Raw genomic sequence first — 16,814 nt, forward strand, 5'->3', positions numbered from 1 at the left:
TTTGTTAATATTGATTTATTTCAAGGCTTTCGTTTGTTACGCACAGTGACCTGAACCTACTTTTCGATTAAACAAACAAAAGAAGTCACGTGCCTGTTTCCGCTAAGCTATATATATATATATATATATCCTTTATATATTATATATATCCTTTATAGGAGTTATTCTACGGACAAGGACCGACCCGGCATAAGATGGAACATTTACTAATGGCAGCTCGCTACCTAACGTCAAAACTACGTGTTTATGTTATTTTTAGCGTCTCTTAATTTTTAATCTGATCTATTTACGCGTATACTTATTTGTGTCAAATGTCGAATAAGCAATGACATAATCATCCCTCTGCCAAATTGTTAGTTGTCAACTTAGGGAACCTCCGCGAAGGTCACGATCTCGAGGGTGCGACGATAGTTCAACCTGCGTGCGCAGTGTGCAGCAACATTTACTAGCGTCTACGCTCAGTCGATTCACAGCATCGCGCGCTGTTGCCGGCCAGTCAGACACGACGACCCAGCAGCCGCGCGGATCGCCTTCCAAATTCAAATTACAGTTTATTTTTATTTTTTTATAATCGTCTGTCTTGACTGCTTTATCAAGATCATCGAATTTGAAGACAGATTATAGTGAGTGTAAATTATCAAAGTGATAAAAAATTATAGGTGAGTTTGTTTGAATATGTCGTGTTAATTAAATGTTGTCATGTTAGGTAAACCTTTTCGCATAGTTCATAAGATATTGGAAAGTATTTCAAGGCGATCGCGGTTCGCAGTGTGCTGACTTTGAATTTGGAAAATGCACATTTTCAGTTTGCCTCAAGCATATCACGATGACGTTAAATGCATCAGAGAAATGAAACATATTTAAGATAATTCTAGATGCTTAAAAACTTCTATAAAAAAACGAAAAATTTCATTTGTTTTTATAAAGGTTAATGAATCTGTAAAAACCGTGGTATGACATTTTTTAATGGCTTTAATTTGTCCAACTGGGCACAAGGTACTTAGCTTTAAAGTATATAATATGAATGTCTAGAAAAATAATATTCATTTCTTATAAAGAAATATGGGTTTGCTTTTTAAGCGAATAAAAATAAGGAAGCGGTGATTTTATGTTCGACGCGTATATTTTATATTGATTATTAGGATCAAAGTTTTATACTTTGAATTGAGTATTTCCTTACACATTTATAAACCTTTATTGTATAAATTCATACATTATAGTTTGATAAGTTTTCAATAAAGTTATCGATTTCTAAATTGCTCTACGAACTAGTAACGAGCTGCTTACAAATAATTTCTTATTGATATTTGCGCAAACCACTCAATACCGAATCTTCTCTGGGCCAGGGGCAAAATATTTTGTGAGCGCGAAGTACGAAATATTTCGAAAGTCGATTGTCAAGTTTAAATTTCATAAAGAACTGACAATTACTTTTACGCAATTAATATTTACCAAAATTGGTAACACTTCGAAACAAAAAATTCAAATATTCAAAAAAAGAACAAATAAAAAACACTAGCTGCATAACACTGCAGATCATATTTTCTATAGCAATAGTATTTTATCTTTTTAAACTCTGCACTATTCCATCGATTCGCTAGATTAAAAAAAATTAACAACTTGACGTTTTTTTATAACAGAAAATATGTAGATAATAATTAGACTATGTGGATTGTAGGTGCTAAAAGATTGCAGAAGAGTTTTGAACAAATTGTTTCTACTATTAATGTGTATTTTCATAGAGTAGGTATGCTGTTTACTTCATAGTGTACTAAAGATCAGGTGCAGGCTGCAAGTTATCGTATATTAAGCAACACAAGGCCGTTTAGACCAGTCTCATTGTGGGTACTTTACTTACAACACCGCGTCGTTAGATGACCATAATAATGAAATTTATAAGTAAAATAATTTCAATGTACTACAACTGTAATCAGCTAATCGTAATTAATTTTAGAGTCTTAAAATATTAAAACCCATCAAAATATACAGTAAGAAACGGGATTAAAACTTAACATTTAATTCTGCGCCTGCACATCACTCGTAACATAAAATAATTAATAGTTCTTTTAATAATTAAATTTCAATATAATTTAATAATTATAATCACTTCAATTTTTCAATGGCATTGAAGTAAATTGTACTTATGACTAAAAACAGTTTTATTTACTGCTTCATGCCAAGGCTGTGTGATCTAAAAGGAGTAACCTACATTTTTGTCAAAAGGAAAAGTTTTTAGTGACGAAACAACCAAGGCTTAAAAATTTGACAATACTGGGAATATGATAAAGTCCTCATTCTCATATCTTAAATGGTTTGTAAAACTTCGACTTAGAATTCTAGCTATACTAGTACTCTTACAAACACCACAAGGGGTATGGGACTCACATTTTTGCGTTTCATTAATATTAATACTTTGGCTATTTACCGATACCAGACAATTCAGCGGCTACTAATCAGCTCCCGAAATTTCCATTGTTTAATCATGCATTTTATTTGACTGAGATTCGAATCCTCATCAGAATGCGAAGGCATGACATGCATTTTTAAATGCAGTCTACAAAGTGAGCAGGTTATAAAAATATTATCATAACTGTAGAAGTTAATTGCAAAGTGAATGTGCATTTTTAAAATTATGTTAATATTTTTGTACAGTTTTAAAATGACTAAATGTAAGGTTATTTTACATTTCCATTGTTTAATCATGCATTTTATTTGACTGAGATTCGAACCCTCATCAGAATGCGAAGACATGACATGCATTTTTAAATGCAGTCTACAAAGTGAGCACGTTATAAAAATATTATCATAACTGTAGAAGTTAATTGCAAAGTAAATGTGCATTTTTAAAATTATGTTAATATTTTTGCACAGTTTTAAAATGACTAAATGTAAGGTTATTTTACATTTCCATTGTTTAATAATGCATTTTATTTTACTGAGATTCGAACCCTCATCAGAATGCGAAGGCATGACATGCATTTTTAAATGCAGTCTACAAAGTGAGCACGTTATAAAAATATTATCATAACTGTAGAAGTTAATTGCAAAGTGAATGTGCATTTTTAAAATTATGTTAATATTTTTGTACAGTTTTAAAATGACTAAATGTAAGGTTATTTTACATTTTGATGAACTAAAAACTTCTATGACATCGGGTACCATAGCAACGCGAACCTATCTGAATTCTATCTGCATTGATATCTAAGGCATATGAGTGTGACTAAAAATCTATAAATACAAAAGACATCAAATCCAAATCGAATTATGCATTTGTATTTTATATGCTGATCTGAAACGAAACGAGTTCGTGGAAACATTAAATTGATTAATGTGTTAATTTTTTATTATTTGTAAGAACAAAATAAGCATTTTTTAAAATTTACTCGCAATTACGAAACAGTTATAATTCAAGCAAGTTTGTATTGATAGTTAATATTTGTGGGTCATTGCCAGCTCGCATACGTGTTTGATGCTATTTATTTGAATACTATGTATTACATAATCCTTGAATATTTGCTTAAATTCTTGTTTAACATTTAGTCGTTCTATATCTCTAATTAGGCATTTGCAACGGCGATAAGTTGAAGATTTAATTACGGTTAGGGTGTTAGTATGTTTTAGGTTCTAATTAGATCTATGGTTAATTAATGAATAGACTTAAAGTCATGTTTTTAGAAGACTGTACTAGTCGTTCACTATTGTGCTTCCAACATAATTACGATTTCTTTGTTTTATAAGTAAATACATCGTAACTGACCTGTTTTTCTGCTGTGCCCTTGTCTCTGTAAAACTTTTAACGAAGGACATTGTCATACAGTTACATTCATACATAAGTAGATATAATATAATTGCTTGCGCGTATATATATAATAGGCATGAATTTTTTTATATATAAAACAGAGGGCTAACAGGTAAGCCCATGGACGCTTACACCACCAGCAGTGCTTCGGCGGCCTTTTAGGAATTGGTACACTCCTTTCTTGAAAGGCCCTAAATGGACTTTTACTATCACAGATTTTTTTTTAAATAATATTAAAGAGAATCCTGTTAAGTGACAATAGTAATTAGATAGATATCTAAGAGTTTCTCATTTTTATATAAAGTTTAAAAAACTAGATTTTTTACTTCTATGCGATAAAATACTTGTATAATCTAGCAAAGTTTTTTATTTGGTGTATGATAGATTGGGCATTTAATTTTTTATAATTATGATACACCTATTGTGTAAGTATCACCACCGGATCTGTCGGGAAAATGTAACTTAATGTTTTTCATTCTAATAATATTAATATTCTATTTTTAAATTGGAAATATTTAATATGCTAATATCCAGCAGAGTGCATCGGTCAGAGAAAGTATGAGAGAAAGTTTATAAAGAAAAAGAAATACCGAAATTGAACGGCACTTGTACTAGTTAAATAACTGGTTTGTCAAACTTCAAATTTTTAACCATTGCTAGGTCAAATTGTATTTATCCGACAGCGTCAAATATGTGTTTATCAATTCAAACAATAATTTAAATTTAACAAATAATACAAAATATTTTTTTTAATAAAATGAGTTCCACGTCTAATTACCGTCTACTGGTGTCTCCACAATATCATTAAAAAACTTATAGGCATATTCGGTCTGAAAAAAAAGAACATCGCGAGGGCTGCCGCAACTCTGAAGCACGAGTGAAATTCTTTGTTTTGACTCTTAATCTGGGAACACACACATAAGAATAATACAAGATTTAATCTGACCAGCACTTATAGTCAAACATACAACATGGAGGAAAAAACATCAATTCATAATTTATAAAAGGGAAGAAGGAAACAATCAATTAATCAATATCAATTAAATTAATAAAACAAATCCTTTTTAAGACGTAACGAGTAGCTTAATTTTAGATGTGTTTATTTCATATAATGTATGTGCTTTGCTAGATATTTCTAAATAAATAAGTGCGACTTAACGACGAAAAATCTTTAAAACTAAAAAATCTCTTTTACTAATACAAATAGAAAAGATTTTTATTTACTATGCAGCGCATAATCTAACATTTGGGCTGATTTCAAAAATATTTTCACTCACATTTTAAGTGGGATACAGACTATATTCCAAAATAAATCTATTTAAATTTAAATTGCGTTACTATACGGATGTCATTTACCTACTGTAGTACATATAATTATGTGCGTAAAACTATCTGACTAAAGCTTTACACAATACTGGCATTTATGTTTACTGACATAAGACTCATCTTATGAACAAAGGAACGTCACATTTTTATAGGTTACTCCCATAAACGTCTCCATCGCCATAAACGTCTTTATTAATTTGTGAGAGTGTTTAATTCGTCGGAATTACTCAGATACCTCACTGTATTGCTGACGTCATAGCGGTACTCAGAATTCCTATATTGCATGTATATTGTCCATCCAAAATTCGCTCAGTGTAATGTGATATTTCGATAATTTCGCCCAAATAATAGTACTGATGTTAAAATCTAACACTGTTTTTATTATTTACTAAAATTATTTGAATAAGTTATAGGGGAGCTGGTTAAATAAATAGTTTAAAAGAAATATTTCGAGTTATGCATTTAAAAGTATATAATTTAAGTTAAAACATTTTCTAATTTGGATTAAAATTTTTAATATGTTTACATTTTGGCTTTAGAAACACATTTCTGCGAACAAAAAAACAAAAAGACACCAACGATCCTAGGCTATATGCGATGTTCGTAAATCACTAACACAGTTCTATAATTTCTTTTATTTGTCTATTTTAAATAAGAAAAAATAAGTTACTTTTAATAATACCTTTAATACCTTAATTAACTTTAATACCAGTTGTTTCGAGAGCAATTGTGACGTGGATACAAAAGACCTCGAGGTCATATTGCCATAATAACCCGTCTTTCATTAGTTCAGGAAGAAAGGCATCGAAATGGCTAGTATTTACTCTTGTAATGAATGCTCAACAGTTAAACATGTTTTCACAAAGGGCTAATAAATGAGTCAATAATGTAAATACAAATCATTATTCACTATATAATTTCTACGTTCTTTTCATACATATTTTTGATTACTTTTATAAAAAAGAAATAATAAAAATAACGGGTCTAAAAATCACAATTTTACAATGATTTCGTCCATATTATATTTTTCATTCATTACTATATATTTTCTTTGCTTGCGTTGATTGGTCAGACATTTATTAATATTTGTACGCAAGGTAAAAGCACACACACACAAACTCGATAAAATACTACTATCTACTGTCTTACTATGTGTAATATACATAATTCTAAGTATATAAGGCGTACAGTACAGTAGTAGTAGTAGCAGTTTTATATTTACATATTTATATTCAATCTAGAGCTTAAGATACTGTTTGGTCAGAAAAATTAATTGAACTGGTGATTAAAACGCATATAAAAATAATAAATATAATGGAGATATGCAAAAGTAGTTTCATGAACCCCTATTCGGGGATTTGAAGTTTATGATATGTGATGCTATCTATGCGCTTGTCCAATATCTATTTCAACATTGTCTTACATCAACGTGAAATTTCCATAAACAGATATTTATATCTGACATCCAATTAATAATATTACTACTCATTTCGTGTCAAAACTTCCGTATTTCGGGGTTTTTTTGATTGTGAAATGTAGTGATTATACGGTATATGTAAGCTCATGATTAGCAAAGAACATGTTAATTTGAAGTTTTTTGGTTTTTGTTTGTCATTTTGCTTATCTTTGCTTTCGGTCAAAGTTTTTGTACGAAATTAGAATCTTATTTCCTTGTCCTTTGTTCCATTCAAATTAGCTATTATTCTGTAAATATAAACGTCTAAACTTGTCCTCATTTCGCATATATTATTTTATTAAGGTGCTAAGACAATCTCATCTATACATACAATATGATGTTGCATTGTCGCCACGGTTGAGTGGCTAGTCATTTATGGATGTCAATGCTCTATTGTTTTGTATTTAAAGTGCCCATGACGACAACGAAGAGCCTTGACAGTGCATCTTATAATCACTAATACTATGCACCCTTAGGGTTCATTTAATTACAAAAGCTTGCCATCGCTTGACACACATATAAGAAGAATAAAACACATTATTTATTGTGCTATGGAATTATAGGCAAACATACCATAAATAAAAAACAAAAAATTAAATTATAAAAACTAAACTTGATATCCAGACCTAGCTCGTTGGGATCTAGCTCAATCTGGATATATCTGGATTAATCTGGTGAATTTTGGCTAAACCCCATTCTTCTGAAAGGAGGGACAAATGGGATGATGGAATGACAGGTATATCTGGGCTTCGTGTTTTAATGATATTTCGAAATGTTAGTAATTCCTTAATTCCTTCGTATTAAACTTGTTTATATCTCTAGAAATGATTATAATTTAGCCCTAGATAAAAAGCCAGCAATATATTGCGTGAAATAGCCTGCGTAATCTATTACAGTTTATTTGAAAATGGTCATATGACAAATCGTAAAGTCTTACTCATACACTTTTGTGTCTATAGTCAATAGCCCATATAATACATAATAATTTTAAGTACACTTCGTTCTTGTGACAGATGCTATCGCAATATCTACTTCACATCTTCTTGACATATTCTATAATGTTACCAACTTGTACTTGACAGTTGACAAATCAATTATAGTGCCACAATTTTCAAAACTCAATAGCTTTTAGGTTAAAAGAAACATGTGAATAATAATAATAATTGGCATGTAATTATGATGTATTCGTGATTAACACATATGAATGATTATTTTCATAAATGATCGTTTGTAAATATTATAGTGACCTTCAGTGTGATAAATGTATTGTTAGGGATGTCAAGTATGTCATATAGAATATAATTTAACGGTATTATGGTGAATACACTATGTTTATAAATGTTGTTTGAAAATCAATAAATATATTAAAAATAGTAAGATATACAACTAAATAAGGATTAAGTCAAAATTATAACTCAGTTACTACTACTCTTAAATTAACAAATAAAAATTAACATCTACATTACACTCTCAAACAAAGTGACGATAATTATAACATCATCTTAGAAATTTCGATGTACTTGGATTGATATTCAAAAATCCTAAATTGAAATTGAAATACAACGCAAAGTTTGTCATAATATGCTCTTTTCCATATTCCATTATGCTCCATACCTACATATGGAACATTTGCTGTACCACCCCATAGAATTCGATTTTCCGGGATAAAAATCAATTTTTCCAATATCCTAATATAAAAAAAATCGTAATTAAAAAATTAACCCGAATTCGTCTAGGCGTCTTCGAATTTTGTGCCTACCAATATATTTTTCGTGTATTTTTAATCACATCGGTAGCCCTAGTTCAAACACAGTTTGTGCAATGATTGCATTCACCGACCGTCATTGCGACACGGTATGTATGAAGTAGCATACCCATGGTTTTCTACAATTTGTACCAATACGTTCCATACGATGTATTGAACGTATTGGTACAAATTGTAATTTGTAATTTATAATTGTAATTGTGAAAACTATTATTGTACTTGTGAGATTGTATTACATATTATATTTATTATTTTAAAATACATACAGTAAAGCAGCAGTTGTCCTAGTGACTGCAGCGTGCGACCCTCAAGTCGACTTTCTTTCTATGTGCGTATTTAACATTCGCTCGAACGGTGAAGGAAAACAATTTATGGAAACCGACATGTCTTAGACCCAAAAATCGACAGCGTGTGTTAGGCACAGGAGGCTGATCACCTACTTGCCTATCTATTAGTTTGAAAAATGATCATGAAACATATTCAGAAATCTGAGGGCTAGACCAAAAGAAGTTGTAGCGGCAGTGATTTATTTATTTTTATTTATTATATAGGGTGTCTCACTAAGAGTGCACTTTTTACAATTTTTTTTTCATTCAAGTGGCAACTCTGCAATTTGACAGCTGTCACTTCTGTTTATTCCGATTGTTAAAAATGGAGCGCTTTTCGAAAGAACAACGCGTTATCATATGAAAACTCATTACAAAAATGGGGGAAGTTACGCTGAAACCACTCGCAAACTTCACCTAATTTTCAGCAGAAAGTGCACCTAATGTGTCAACCATTAGAAGACTGGTCAACATTCTTTGCGTCAACGTACCGGTCGGTTTCTTGAAAACATAGCTGATAAAGGAGAGTGTCGCTGAAAACCCGAAATAGTATATTTCATTACAAGTGCGGAAAGCCTGTCATTGCAACGAGTTCCGACGAATGTCTACCCGAGCCGAGGCGCAGCCGAAGGTGAGGGTTGACAGTCGGGACAAGTTGCAGTGACGGTTCCGCACGTGTACTGAACGACTATTTTTAATACAGTTGCGAAAAAATTAAGCAATTTAATTAAAATATTTGCTTTTTTTCTATTCTCTCTAGGGAATAAATTCGTTGCACGTAGATATGTAGCGACTTATATGTTTCCGGTAAATTGTTCTCCGAAGCATTTTATGCAATTATACTGCGTTCGGGTGGTATTCATTCAAATAAAATATCGTCGAAATTACTCATTTTGTGCAAAAAATAACTCAACTCGAAAGAACATTTTTGGAAAATGGCTCCAACCGCAAGAATATGAGCAAAGCTTGTTTTTTCTTTTCTTCACCCATTCTGGGTAGGCAAAGGGAACTTGGCCCATACAGCCAATTCTTCAGTAGACTATTTTTATTGAAAGAAAATCAAATCTAACTCATTGAGTCCAATCATTAAATCTGATATTGAAACAAATAGTAGCTTCTTTTTAAAATATTTGCATGAATCATAAAAACTTCTGTGATTTTTTTTAGTAAAAACTTCATGGTTAGTTTTTTCTTTTTAATATTTTTTTTATTGATATGAAATAAAATAAACCTAACCTAACTTATTGAATCCAATTATTAGTAAACTTTTTAAAAATACGTATTTACATATATTATAAAATTCTTTTTAATATTTTTTTAATTGATATGAAATGAAAAGATACCTGACCGAACTTATTGAATCCAATTATTATAATATTTAGAAATCATATATCATAAAAACTTCTATGAATCTTTTTAATAAAACCTTCGTGGTTGGTTTTTTCTTTTTAATACACATTGTTTTGACAGTTGGCAAAGAAAACGCACGAGTGCGGGAATGGCAAAGAAAAAGCACGAGTGTGTAATAGCCCACTTTCCGAACGCTATACCTCCCTGCAATATGCCACTTTTTGAGCAACTGTATTAAAAACATCATTTCGACATCGTTCTCAACAACTTCAAATTATTGCAGCAACGATTATCTCACGAAAATCTGATCTTAACTGACCACCAAGACGTGCGATTTTTGTGAAATGTCGAAAACAATTGAACAAGGATTGAACAAAGGAAATAATTCCAGACCTCAAATCGGAAATGCAACGCCTCATCGGTGAGATACAGCGACATCTCTGTGCAAAAGTCATGGAAAATTTGATGAGAGTAATGGCCTGTGATCGGAGTCGTGGGGGTCATTAGCCGGATATTTTATTCCATACTTAAACGGAAGCGGAACATATATTCTTTACAATACAATAAAAATATTACAACTCTGTCATAAAGTACTTTGTTTTTCATTTTAAAATGAAAAAGTGCACTCTTACTGAGACACCCATTATAATACTAAATTTATTATTTATTGACTATAAAACTATTTAACCACCTTCTTTCAAGGGGAAGCCGGTTAAATTTTCAAACGTAGGGTTTTGACAACAATTATAACTTACTTAACTGTTCTAATCATTATTATGAAATTATGACAATTAATGTAACATTTGCAAGCCTATTTTTATGTGGCTTTTTAGTATTATTTGGTTCTTTATAATTAATCTGAATGTACGTTGCAATGTTCTTTGCAATTAAAGGATTTATTATTTACAATTCGCTTTCAAATAAGTAAATCCTTATTGAAACAAAAGTATTAACAGTGTTTGTCTGTTAACAAATAAGAACAGAAAAAGTTACCGAGTTAAAAATAACTGTACCCGTCAAACTGGATTTATAATTGTGTGTTATTGTGCGTCTTCACCGGCAAACTCATGTTTATGTAGATATTTAATCTGGTTTAAGAAAATAAGTCCAGTACGAAATTGCATTCAAGAGAAGTACCTAGTGTGATTCATTTATTATATTAAGGAATTTTTAACACTACTTTTCAAATAACCGTCATGGAAAAGTTGCATAAACTGCTCTATCGAAGATACATTAAAATTATTTATAATTGGTATTTTAGTTGAACTTTACGATGATGGCAAATTATATACTTGGGCTACGTCTAGTGTGATAATGTCAGACCGATTCTGTCACGCCAAAACATGTACATATGTATACAAGAAATACATATTGAATCACGAGTGATCGTACATATTACGATGGGACAGCCATTAGACCGCTATTGAAACTAAATTAAAAAAACTTGTTTAATGATCACTATCTCGATTTGATTGGCTTTTGTCGGCTTATGCTAAGGTCTCTGACATAACTCTTTACAAAGCGAATAAACCGTTAATTTGCGTTACGTCACTAATACGGTAACATAATTTAACAGCGAAATTTTATATATAATTACGAAGTTATACGGGTCAATTTAAAACCCAAGACAGAAAATGTAGTAACCCAGCAAAAAATATTTGTTCACTTATATACTGTATTTAAAATATTGAAATTGTGTTTTAGCATTTTTAGTAAAAGAATAAATAAATTAAAATATGTTCAAAAGAAAAACGGAGTAATTATTGATTTATCACTTTTTGTCAGGTATAGTATAGTAATTCATTATACTTCTGTTATCATGAATAATGAGACAAGATTTTCTGGTATGTAATGTTAATTACATACCAGATAAATCAATAAAATCTTGTCTAATTACACTTTGAGAAAATCATAACATCTTTTTATTAATTTATTAAATTAATAAATAATATTTATAACTTAAGGGAGCGTTTAAGTACGAGTATTACCTACATCACGGAAATTTTGGAGATCCTTGACCCCCCTCATGTAACGCGCCGTAACGTTTCTCTGAACTGAACATTAAACCTAAAGTTGCCATGTATAAAGTATCGGAAAGTCGATATTATTATATATATATATATATATATATATATATATATATATATAGTCGCTTAATTCAATCCCCGCCCCGAATCGTAACGTTTTTTAAATGATTGGCTGTTTAACTATGAATTAATGTGTGATTGCAACAGAGTTGTTTAATTTTCACCATTTCATCCTGAAAATATACGCAAAAGATTGCGGCCAACATTGCATTTTATATGTATACTTTAATCAAATAACTTTTTTTTATGAATTCAAAATTTTTGTCACTATTTATATTAAACCGAAAAAATATTAAACAAACGAAAATAATCTGAAATAAACGAACAGAAACGAAAATAAAAGAACATAAACGGAAATAAATATTATTTTGCTTATACGGTTACCCAAACAATAAACATAGCTTTTAGTCGTTTGGATTATTGTAATATAAGTTGTTCACAGCATTACTGCATATAGGTATTCTGTAATTCACACTGCACTGGTCTTTTTTACACAGTATTTACTTCCTATTTACCTTATATATTTTATACAGTATTCCTGTAGGGCCTTGCTTAAAAAAAACCTCAATATGAGAAAACGATTGGATACAAATTGTATTTATTATATTAATAATAATCTCTTATTTTGTTTCAGATAATAACGGTGATGCGATCATAGATAGTTAAATACGGAAACAATGAATATCGAAACGCAAGAATACATGAATGGGTTAAGGCCGGGTCCTTTGACGAGAGAGATACCAGAATGTATGAGGAACAAATACACTTTAGTTCAAGCGATTTTCGAGCTTATTGTCACTCTAGTGACGGCACTTGGACACTTATTTTACGAAATATACAAATCAATATTTAGAGACCCGAAAAAGGACTTGAAGGGTCAAATTGCCTTGATAACTGGAGGTGGAGGTGGCTTAGGAAGCCTTATAGCATTGCGGCTCGCCAGGCTCGGATGTGTCATCGTACTTTGGGATATAAATAAGCAAGGTCAGTATCTGTTTGTAAACAGTTTTAAAATAACACGGATTGTTACATATTCAACGCATTTGTATTTGCATAGTAATCGTATTCTTATGAGTAATTTTTTAATCTTACGTTTATACGAAAAAACGTTTTATATCATGTAAGTCGCTTAGCATATAAAAATTAACGATCCGCGGTCGTTTATTTCTTTTACAAGCGAATATTTTTAACAAAAATTTACATTTAAATAACTTTATTTGGTCATATTAAAGCGGCTACACATAATTTATAGTTTTTAAAAACCCATTAAATTTTGTCCTAATTTCTATATTATGATTTATCTTTCCAGTAATCATTTATGCATTTCAGACTCTAAAATTTTATTTTTAAATTCGCACGAAATGAGGTTGAATATCCGTTTGATATCAACAACCTTGCAATTCGAAATATAAATAATTCTACACCCACTTGTAAACTTGTTTAAAGTTCCCGTTTATTCGTTCTGAGCTTCGGATCCTTAGCATTTTATAACCTAAGACTGTTATTAACACTTCTTAAGTCTCAAATCAAATTAAACACTTGTATCGTAGTATTTACGATAAGGAAGTTTATAGACCTTGGATATCAACCATAATGTTATGTAGGTTATAATTTTAATAGTTGGAGGAATGTAAATTCCTGTGAGACCTAGGTGGACAATAGACAAAGCAAAAACCAGGGTTGGATCGAAGCCACCTTTCTTTTCAGCAGTGAGACAAAAAAATAGATAAATATATTTTTTAATCACCGTAATAAAACCTTACCTTACCACATAGACATGGTAATTACTTTTTAAATTTAGTTAATGTGAACTAGCCATGACCTACTTACCTTAAATCTTAATCCTGAAATTCGTACAAAAAGTGTATGTTTTCTCTTGACCTACAAAGCTATTGAAGTACTGTGATAAATCTGTAGTTTATGCTTCATTCGTTTTATGAGTTAATCGTTTGGAAAGTGAGTGATAGTTATAAGTTATTACATGTCCGTGTGTCATTGGAAATGCTGTTAAAATGTTCACTAATGTAGATGTCTGTCGAGCATTTCGTGCTTCAGCATGTGAAGGCACAACACTAGGCAAATAGAAAATTTTAACATGGAAAAATTCATTTTTAATAGACCAATGAAGGTGTCGCTTTAGACACCCTTTTCTATTATTATATGATCACTAGCTGACCTGGCAAACGTCGTTTTGCCATGTATATCATTTATAATAAAAAAATAGGGTTGAAAATTTAGGGTTGTAAGAATTTTTTAAAATTGTTGATACAGTTGATATAAAAATAAATCTAAAAATTAAAAAATGTATATTTAGGGGTGGACTACCCTTAACATTTAGGGGGACGAAAGATTTTGTCCGATTCTCAGACCTACCCAATATGCACACAAAATTTCATGAGAATCGGTCAAGCCGTTTCGGAGGAGTTTAGCCACAAACACCGCGACACGAGAATTTTATATTTAAGTTTTTAAAAAAATCCACGGGGATTTATATTTGCCCTTGGACCACTTTGATTGGATACGCCGCTACTTTTACCATATCGTAATGTATTTCTAAAGAGAGATACGTCTTGTTGAAGTATCATACTTTATAAAGTAATAAAGTAATCCAATAATTGTAGACAAATTCTGAAGCGACACCTGAATACAATTTATACAATAAACTAAACAACTTTAACTTTATATTTATTCGATTTGAAGTAGTTTTGTTATAAGTTATGATTGTATGTGCACTCAATATATCTTACGGATAATTGTTAAATAAATATTATTAGGTAATTTATCTAAAAGATCCGTGCCTCGCCACACATCGCATATACTTAACATGAGTGTAAGAATGAAAAGTACGTTGTAAAAATAATTCTTATAATTGAATCTTGTAGATGGTTATCAAACAGCGGAACGTTGTGGAACAGTAATTTTTGCTTTCAAGCGTTTTGTGAAACGTACTGATTTCATCTCGCCTTGACTGGCGGCAGACATATTGCAATAAAATACTGAGTTGAATGAGCGGAAGCATTGTTTGCTTAGTGGTTTCAACGTGTGACTCTCATGGGTTCTAGATTCGATCGATAGGTACTATACATCTGTGCTTCTCCGGAGGAAACTGGGATGCCTCAGAACCAAAAAGTTGACGGTGTCTCAGGGAGAAAAGGTTGATGACCTACTTGCCTATTTGAAATGATCACGATAATTTCTAATAGGCAATACAGAAATCTGAGGGACTTTAAAAGTTGTAGCACCTATTGTACATATACCATAGGTATATATAAAAGAGCGGTAAAATAAAAATTGTCTAATGTTATATATTGATAAGAGGAAAAAATAATGATATAAAATTAAAAACATTATTTGAAAATTAAAGACATATATTTGATTGGATAAGAATTAAACACGCGTTAAAACAATTGAAGATCTCAGATTAATATTCGTTTAATAAAATTAAGAGTTTAAATCCAAACAAAATCTGATGATCCTTAGAAACTTTAAATGCGAGAACATTTTAAAAACCTATTAAGGTTTCAAGGGTAATTGAGTGTTCACGACAATCATGTTCTTCATATTTTATAACGTAAAATGTAAGGAAAATTAATATTAACTATAATGATTGTATGTAGTACGTTGTCTAGGTCCTATCTATATAGGTCTTGATCTCAAGTACCTACTATAAGATAGATAATATTCAAATAATAGATAACTCGACAGAGTTAGGACATTAACTAATGGATGATATCTATAATATATATATAGCAATAAGAGAACTCCTCCATTACTGCTATTGTCTCGGCACTTACTCAAAAATTCTATACGATTTTTTAGTTATTCGTTATACGTGGCCGTAGATTTGTTTTTTGTTTGCGACGACGGTGCTTGCTACAATGAAGAACTTTATAACATCCATGACCACGCCAACATAGTCCAATTCTAAAATTCAACAGGCTCAAAAAATTTCTTTACTGAACTCACAACCAGCTAAAGAAACCTCAGTACCGGTTCGAAGTTGGACGCAAGAAGCACCAAACAGATTGCAATGGCGAAATATACTGCAGGCTTATAGCCACGAGGGGCTGATAAGCATTGATGCATTTACTTGCCCGATAGTCTAATGACCGTCTTATTTTATAATTCACTTCCTTCGCAAAGGATCATCACCGCGCCAACTGTCAGAACAGTGATATCTGGGCCATCACAAATCACATCGTAATCGGTATTTCGCAATACAAGCCATTTTTATTTCTCAAGGTGGATCAAAGATATTTTCGCAGCTTTCTTATTGATAAGAAGATATTTTCCTTATCTTTGATGTATCTTTTATTAATAAAATAGCAATGTTTACGTTAAATTGAATTAATTGTGAACATAAACCATATTATTACTATTGCATAATAAAACGTAGATTTACGCTTAATAGTAGGTACAATGTTACATATGCGATTGCGTATTCGAGAATGTATTCGTAAAATTCGAGAATGTATGTACGTTTTTATAATGGTCGCCAATTATGGTTATTTGGACTGTTGCAAACGAAAATGTAACAAAATCAGCCATCTTCGTCTATGTCACGTAATTCTTTTGTCTATTATTATGTTACGAGGCTTTCGAAAATGTCACAGAAACAGGACCGTAACTAAAAATTTTCAATTTCATAATATGTATCTGGTAATTATTGGCAACATCTTTGTACCGTGTAATGTATTGTGTGATA

The 16,814-nt window shown here is 31.0% G+C and overlaps 1 protein-coding gene across 1 annotated transcript in view; it reads left to right on the forward strand.

Moving 5' to 3' along the window:
• The first annotated feature begins 440 nt into the window (after window positions 1-440).
• Window positions 441-16,814, forward strand: part of LOC110998193 (estradiol 17-beta-dehydrogenase 11) — a 38,118-nt gene continuing 21,744 nt past the window's right edge. Inside the window, exons 1-2 of the mRNA XM_022266699.2 lie at window positions 441-659; window positions 12,744-13,093. Of these exons, the coding sequence (XP_022122391.2) occupies window positions 12,787-13,093 (307 nt within the window). The 5' untranslated portion in view covers window positions 441-659; window positions 12,744-12,786. The remainder of the gene's footprint in view (window positions 660-12,743; window positions 13,094-16,814) is intronic.

The sequence above is a fragment of the Pieris rapae genome, chromosome 2, assembly GCF_905147795.1.
Source record: "Pieris rapae chromosome 2, ilPieRapa1.1, whole genome shotgun sequence".
In the NCBI taxonomy this organism is placed as follows: Eukaryota; Metazoa; Arthropoda; class Insecta; order Lepidoptera; family Pieridae; genus Pieris; species Pieris rapae.